The 7920-nt window shown below is 35.1% G+C and overlaps 1 protein-coding gene across 1 annotated transcript; it reads left to right on the top strand.

The window, feature by feature from the left end:
* Positions 1 to 7589, top strand: LOC105459422 (probable DNA mismatch repair protein Msh6). The gene is made up of 20 exons (XM_011705423.1): positions 1 to 397; positions 847 to 1011; positions 1669 to 1754; positions 1845 to 1913; positions 2484 to 2690; positions 2770 to 2904; positions 2986 to 3121; positions 3212 to 3492; positions 3571 to 3696; positions 3798 to 3882; positions 3973 to 4258; positions 4334 to 4489; positions 4583 to 4740; positions 4816 to 4904; positions 4984 to 5274; positions 5377 to 5592; positions 5671 to 5850; positions 5938 to 6115; positions 6326 to 6477; positions 6859 to 7589. The coding sequence occupies exons 1-20, from the start codon at positions 277 to 279 to the stop codon at positions 7114 to 7116; spliced, it is 3375 nt and encodes a 1124-aa protein (XP_011703725.1). The 5' UTR covers positions 1 to 276; the 3' UTR covers positions 7117 to 7589.
* The last annotated feature ends 331 nt before the right edge of the window (positions 7590 to 7920 follow it).

Genomic DNA, 7920 nt, shown 5'->3' with positions numbered 1-7920 from the left:
CTAGAATTATGAAAGTCGCTGGGGATAGTGGGGATTTCGAGTTAAACGTTTAACGGCATTGCTAACGGTAATGTTGAAATGTGTTTCGGAAAATTGCGAAATCCGGCGGATTTTGCCGGGCTTTTGATGTAACCGTTGGCCGTTGCATTGTACATCGTTTCTGTTGTCTGCATTGTCACCAGCCGCATGACTGTTCTTGAAATTGTTGAATTCTTTCTATCGTAACTTCTACGAATGATATCTTCCAACAGTGATTTTGTTTGATCGAAGCCAAATATGCCAAGAGTAAATACAATACTTAATTATTTTACTTCACCGAAAGCTGTCAAGAAACCGGCGGAGGCGAAAGAGGAGAGAGACAAATCGCAGACTCCCAAAAAGGAACAAAAGAACAAAGGTTTGACTTCTAAGTTCTAAAAATGCTTTTTCGACTGATACTATCGATCGCGTTGAGGATAGAATGGATCATTGTCTCTTATGAAATGTTGCTTTTCATTACTGCGACAATATATATATATATATATATATATATATATATATATATATATGTATGAAATGACAATTTATGTAATTAACATTACTCGCATGTAGTTGTAAATCATGATTTCTGACTTATCCTACTTTATAATTATTAGACAAAATTAAACGTACAAAAATAAAAGTTTTATTTAATTGGTAGTTTAAGTTATACTTTATTATATTTTATTTTACTTGTGATTAAATTATTAATGCTGTCATTCTTATTATAATTTTAAATTACTTTTAATTATTAATTTTGTTAAATTATTGATAAATTATCGCATTCTTATAATAATTATATCTGTATTGCGCTATATTTGTATATAGGATTTGTCAGAAATGGAAAAGAAAATAAAAATTCTGATGATAAGAAGAGATTATATAAGGAGGATATTGAGGAAGAAGAAGAGGAGCCTATAAAGCCTAAAAGACGGCGTCTTATTATTCCTGATGTTGAATCTGATGAAGATTCTGGAGATGAATTCAAGCCAGGTTTGTATAAGCAATAATATTTCTGAGTTATCATCATATTAAATTAAAAAGATAACAATATTAAGGTAGTTTTTTAGTAAATTGTTATTTTAGAAATGTTTAATTTTTTTTTATAATAAAGTTGAAGTACCAATCATGATGTGTGCTAAATTCTATGGTAGGTTAACGATGAGATGGAATAAGAGAGAAACTAAAATGTTGAAAATGTTACTTTTAACATATAACTTGGTGACAATTTGGATTCGGAGATGCTTCTTGCAATAAACTAACTGTACACAAATATTATTTTAGACTTCTACAAAAAAAACGAGATTATAATAGTTTTTAAAAAATTATAATTATAATGATCATAAAAAAGTAATATGTCATTCTGGAAAGATATTTAATGTTCAAATTGTAAAATATCACATTACCTCACTAGCAATGTATACATTGTACCTCACTTTCTTATCCTTCTTCATTGTTTCGCAGAGTAGCAATACCATTTGTTTCATAGTAATTCATTAGATATACACATAGTTTTAATATTTTACCCAAATTATACAAATATTTGTGATTTTGGGTGGGCCCTAGTGAGACACTTCAAATTTTTTGGGATTTTGATAAAAACCCTTCTTAAGAAAGGCGACATTATGTGTTCAATATTTTATATTGCAGGTTCTGAATCTGAAGAATCTGATTCAATTTCTGAAGCAGATACAGAGCAAGAACCTTCGACAGGGACGGAGGATGAAACACCAGAGGTAGAATCAATATATATTTCAAGTTATAAAAAATGTTAATGCTGTCACAAAGAAAGTTGTATCTAATATAAATATTTTATTTTATTTCAGAAAAAGAGGAAGACATCCAGTTTTAAATCTAAACCAGGGCAAGCAAATTGTTCTCGTAATACAAAGGCAGTAAGTATATAATTAATCACAAGTTTGATGTGTCTATATTTCTTCATTCTTATTCCTATAAAATTAATTTTTGTACTAATTGTAAGTTTTCTAATATTATCACATACTATTAGAGATGTAAATCAAAGTTTTTTGACGCCGAATCAAATCAAATTTTGTTTCAAATCTTATTCGAATCGAACTAATTGTAAATCGAATTAAATCGTTGAATTTGAAACATAACTTTTAATTAACATAATTATTGTTGAATTTAATTATATAGATAATAAAGATTTCTATCTTTTAAGAAAAATATTGATTTTATGATATACTGTTTTACTTATTCTTAATATGATTTTTATAATGTAGTGGAAAATATGATTTTATAATATTGTCAATATATTTGAATTTTTTAAATTCAAATTCGAATAGTTCGAATCGTAGAGATTTAAATCCGAATCGAATCTTACCTGATTCAATTCGATTCGATTCGTATAGACCACACATCTCTATTGCTAGCGGTTATAACTCCTTTTTGATTACGTATTATTATGCCAAAAGATTAATGCTTTTCAAACAATGCTTTTTTAGAACAAGAAGGATTCAAAACAACCTGCACAAATTCAAAATCAAACTATAAGCAATGGACTTGCCGCCACACATACCTGGCCTCACTTGAAATTAGATTTCCTGCAACCAGAGAAAATAAAGGATATAAATAGAAGAAGACCGAAGGATCCAGATTATGATTCCAAGACGCTCTACGTACCTACCGATTTCTTAAATAATCAAACTCCTGTAAGAGAAATTTTTGTCGTTAAATACTTTGCTATATTTGTTAATATCAGCACAGTTACTCATTTCAAAATTTGTTTAGGCGATGAGACAATGGTGGGAATTAAAAAGTAAACACTTTGATTGCGTATTCTTCTTTAAAATCGGTAAATTCTACGAGTTGTATCACATGGACGCAGTCGTCGGTGTCAATGAGCTCAGTCTCACATACATGCGAGTAAGTCTACATACGTACGTGTGAGAAAATTGCGAGAGGTTGCTCCTCGAATCCGTTATATAACATTAAATATTATTGTAGGGTGAATTTGCGCATTCTGGATTTCCCGAAATTGGATACGGTCGTTACTCGGCGAGTCTAATAGAGAGAGGATACAAAGTTGCGCGAATCGAGCAAACCGAGAATCCGGAAATGATGGCGGCGCGTTGCAGCAAAAGTATGAAATTACAGGAATATACATTTTGTTTTACACGAAAGACAATCTGAATTATACGCTGGACATCCTCCGTATCTTCTTTGTTCGTAGTGGCCAGATCGACGAAATTCGACAAAGTCGTGAAGCGAGAAATTTGTCAAGTCAGTACCAGAGGCACGAGAGTATATACTCCATTGGACGTGGAAGCGTCCACGCCAAACTCCAATTATTTGTTGTCCTTGGTCGAGAAATATGATATCGGTTCAACGACCAGTTCCTTCGGAGTATGCTTTATAGACACAACGATAGGTGAATTTTACCTCGGCCAGTTCGTTGACGATCGCTGCAACTCGAGGCTATTGACTCTGCTGGCTCATCATCCACCAGTTCATGTACGAAACCATAAATATCGCAAAATCGCACGTATCTACTGATAAAAACAAATGCCGAATTTCTGCCTTGTCTTTCAGGTGATATACGAACGCAATAATCTGTCGCAAAAAACTCTGCAGCTTATAAATAGTACTTTGCCGGTGGCGCTAAAAGAGTCGCTACAGCGCGAAACACAATTCTGGTCCGCTACAACTGTACTGAAAGTGAGTAACAAATAGTGCTTAGTACATTAAAACTATGTAATAAATTATTAGTATATATTGAAAAAATATGTACTAAATATCCCTCTTTTGTCTCTTTAAAGAAACTGCACGAAGGAAGTTATTTTAAAAAGGAAAAGGACTCGAACTTTGCATGGCCCGAGGGTTTGAGACCGTATCTAAACGAAGGTAATTAGTTGTAATTAAAAAATTTTCTTTATTTTTACATATTTACGATAACAATTTTTGTTTTATGTGAATATTTTTATTATGCATCAGGAGATAGCTTGGGTTTAACACCGTCCGATAACAAGGAATTAGCGATACACGCGTTAGGAGGATGCGTGTATTTGCTGAAGGAATTCCTACTCGAGCAGCAATTATTAGCGCAAGGCTGCTTCAACACTTACATCCCGCCGGACTTTTCGGCCGCGAGCAACCGGGCAGGTCTTAATTATGCAAATACCATGGTGATAGATGCTGTTACGATAAAAAATCTGAGACTCTTCGGAGAAGGTTCGCTCATTAGTGTGTTAGATCGTTGCTGCACCGCATTCGGCAAAAGGTAAATCTCGAATCTTTTCATGCTAATATTTCTTTTTGTATATTTTATAAACCAAGAAATATAATATTTTTACAGATTGCTGCGCGAATGGATCTGCAGGCCATCTTGCCGCAAAACCGTTATTACAGAGCGTCAGGAGGCTGTGCAGGAGTTGGTGGATCGGATGGATGTAATGCAGTCGGCTCGCGCAATTTTGTCAACTCTACCGGATCTCGAAAGACTTTTGAGCAAGTAAGTCAAAGATTTATCGGAGGTGATAAGTTTCTCTTTTCTGGAAATCTGAAATATTAATATATACATATGTTTCTTTTCGTGTTTCAACAGGATACACGCCCAAGGAAACGCTGCTAAAATGAAAAATCATCCTGATGGCAGAGCGATAATGTTCGAAGGCCCGACATATTCGAAGAGGGTGATTGTAGATTTCACCACGACACTCGCCAAATTCGAAGAAGTGCTGAAATTCATCGAATTGTTCGATGGTGTGCCTCTGTTTTCGTATAATATGAATGAAATATGATATAAATTTTTATGTGTCTAATAATTGTGTTTTACAGATTTCAAAAGTAACCTGATATCTCGCTACACGCGGTATGAACCGGACGGTGAGTTCCCTCATTTAAAGGAGACGCTAGACTACTTTAAGGTAGCGCTTTCACTTTTGATTCCTCTGATCGCTGTTTTTTTTTTTATTCGACATATTTGCGGCATTATAATAATTTCAGACCGCGTTCGATCACGAAGAAGCTAAGAAGCAAGGCTGTATCGTTCCAAAAAAGGGAGTGGACGCTGAATATGATTCAGTTCTAACTGAACTCTCGAAGATCAAGAAAGATCTAGATAAATACTTGGAAAAACAAAAACAGCATTTTGGCGTAAAAGTAACATTCTTTGGAACAGACAGGAAACGTTATCAAATCGAAATTCCCGAGTCGCAAGTTAAGAAAGTTGGTCCCGGATACGAGTTACAGTCGCAGAGGAAAGGCTTCAAACGCTATTATACTGCCGAGGCAAAGGCAAGAATAATAATAATAATAATAATAATTCATACTTTTAATTCTAAAAATAACTCAGAAAAAATATGAAAAGGAAAAATTAATCAATCGTGATCATTGCAGGAACTTTTGGCGAGACAAATGAATGCCGAAGAGCACAAGGACAAGGTGCTGAAGGATCTTAACAGGCGAATATTCGCGCAGTTCAGCGAAAAGTACGACATGTGGCATACAGCTGTTTACAAATTGGCGACCATGGACGTGCTCATCTCGCTTGCGGATTACGCACGGAACGGCGACATGTGTATTCCGAAAATTCAGGAAGGATCGAATGGCGAGGTAACAGTATCGTCGGGGATAATAGATATAAATTACATTCGTTTACCGAAACAATGATAGCGAGCGTCATTCTTGCAGATATTCATCAAAATAAGAGACGGAAAGCATCCCTGCGTCACGTCCGACAACTTTATACCGAACGACACTTTATTGGCAATCGACGGCGCCGCCTCTTTCATGATTCTGACGGGACCGAATATGGGAGGCAAATCGACTCTCATGCGCCAAGTGGGCCTTATCACGATCTTAGCACAGATAGTAAGTCTAGCGGGGAAAATACGAGTGCGACTAATGATCGGGAGTTACGTTGATAAAATATAAATTTAATTTTTCTTGCGTAACCAGGGCAGCTACGTACCAGCCAGCTCATGTTGCATAACGCTGGTGGACCGTATTTTCACGCGGTTGGGCGCGAATGATGATATTCTGGCCGGTCAGAGCACGTTTTTGGTCGAGCTGAGCGAGACAGCCGCGATACTGCAACACGCTACGCCCTATTCACTAGTGCTTCTCGACGAGTTGGGTAAGAACAAGTAGATAAAACTGTACGCGCATATCAATATATGTTCGAAACAAGAGCATTTATTATCCTCCGCAAAATTTTATTACCTTTTTATTATTTTTATGGCATTATTGCGATATTTTAAATCAATTATTCATATCAAAATACCGTTTATTGTTTACTTCATTCCGCCATGACAATGGAATTGATAAAAAATATTTCTTGTCACAGGACGCGGTACATCAACCTATGATGGTACGGCAATAGCGGCTGCGGTCGTCGATGCGTTGACCAAGCTGAAGTGTCGCACATTGTTCTCGACGCATTACCATTCTCTCGTTGAAGATTACAAAACCAATAAGGAAGTCACGTTAGCTCATATGGTGAGAAATTTGACATATTTAAAGCAGATCTTTCATTCAGAAAAGGATATATGTAGAAAGTACAGTCTTGGCTATAAGTGTAAAGCATCCTCAATTTATTATACTTTCTTGGAAAAGACGATAATAAAAGCCAAAGAAAAACTAACAAAATATATTAAAATTGTAAAAATAAATAATAAATGTATCATTATTTTTTATTACAATGAAACTGTTAAATTTATTTTTCGTTAAATATAGAACGTTTACGTTAATTTGTGGGAGACTTTATACTTGTAGTCGAAACTATCATAATTATACTGTTAATTCGTTACACATATTTGTTATAATTATGCTATATTTTTAAGAAATTTCTGAACTTTACGATGCACTTTTAATTTTCAGGCATGCATGGTGGAAACGGAAGAGGAGGAGGAAGTGTCGCAAGAAACCGTAACGTTTTTGTACAAGCTCAGCGAAGGGGCATGTCCAAAATCCTATGGATTCAATGCTGCTCGACTAGCGGGTGTGCCGTCTCTAATCACAAAGAGAGCGCACGAGATTGCCAGCAGGATGGAGCAGGAAACTAATCACAAGCACATCTTCAAAGCTCTTTGCAAAGCCAATGATGCTGAAATAAGAAGTCTCATTGCTGCCATTTAGTGTATCAAATACAGCCCCGCGTTACGTTGAATACTCGTATATCATCTTCAAAGAAACCATTTGAAAAAACAGAATAATGCAGAGTTTGGATTTGTGACTTGTACAAAATATTCTTGAGCGATAAATTATCTAGGAATAGTGTATAAAAATGGGCATTATATACTTAATTTTTGTCAAGTATCTTCATACTGATATCGAGCTGTGCGCTCTAAATAACTTATCATTTTTTTATCTATAAAATAACAGTATTTTCGCTTCATACAGGAATTTAATATGTATAAGTTCTTTATTCATCATCATGTAAAAACCAAAGCTGTAAGTATTTCTGTTTCTGCGAAGTTAATTATTTAATTTTAATACTCGTATTTATCACATACTAATAATTCTTGTTTAATACGTACCTAATGTTTTAATTGCGCTATTTTCATAATAAAAGCTCTCGTAAAAGTATGTTACGGTTGATTTAAAAAAAATTGCCGAGCGTACCTTTTAATCCTTTATGACTATCTTGGGGAGGGGGGTGGGAGGAGAAGAAAGGAGACGATAGTGTCTTGCTTACAAAATTTTTATTAATCATTTTGCCAGAGTATAAAAAAGACTACTTATGACGAATACGAAAATGCATTGTGTTACAAACAATGTTTACTCACACCAAAACGACCGCGTAAGAAATCCTTGCGTGGGGAAGGGAGAAACGATAAATACATGTGCACGGCTCTTTGCTACGAAATAAATACATTTCGGTTACGCGTTTACTATCGTAAAGAGTGAAGAGAAGCTGGGCGACGTGGCACACAGGGGATA

This window comes from Wasmannia auropunctata, unplaced genomic scaffold (assembly GCF_000956235.1).
Source record: "Wasmannia auropunctata unplaced genomic scaffold, wasmannia.A_1.0 LD334193.1, whole genome shotgun sequence".
NCBI lineage: Eukaryota > Metazoa > Arthropoda > Insecta > Hymenoptera > Formicidae > Wasmannia > Wasmannia auropunctata.
Note: the sequence above shows the minus strand (reverse complement) of the source record. Positions and strands in the feature narration are given on the sequence as shown.

Excerpts from the sequence above, each read along its gene's own strand:
- LOC105459422 (XM_011705423.1), top strand. The coding sequence starts at position 277 with ATGCCAAGAGTAAATACAATACTTAATTATTTTACTTCACCGAAAGCT. Across the intron at positions 5,593-5,670 it reads AGGAAGGATCGAATGGCGAG|ATATTCATCAAAATAAGAGA; the intron begins GTAACAGTATCG and ends TCATTCTTGCAG. Across the intron at positions 6,478-6,858 it reads AAGTCACGTTAGCTCATATG|GCATGCATGGTGGAAACGGA; the intron begins GTGAGAAATTTG and ends TTTAATTTTCAG.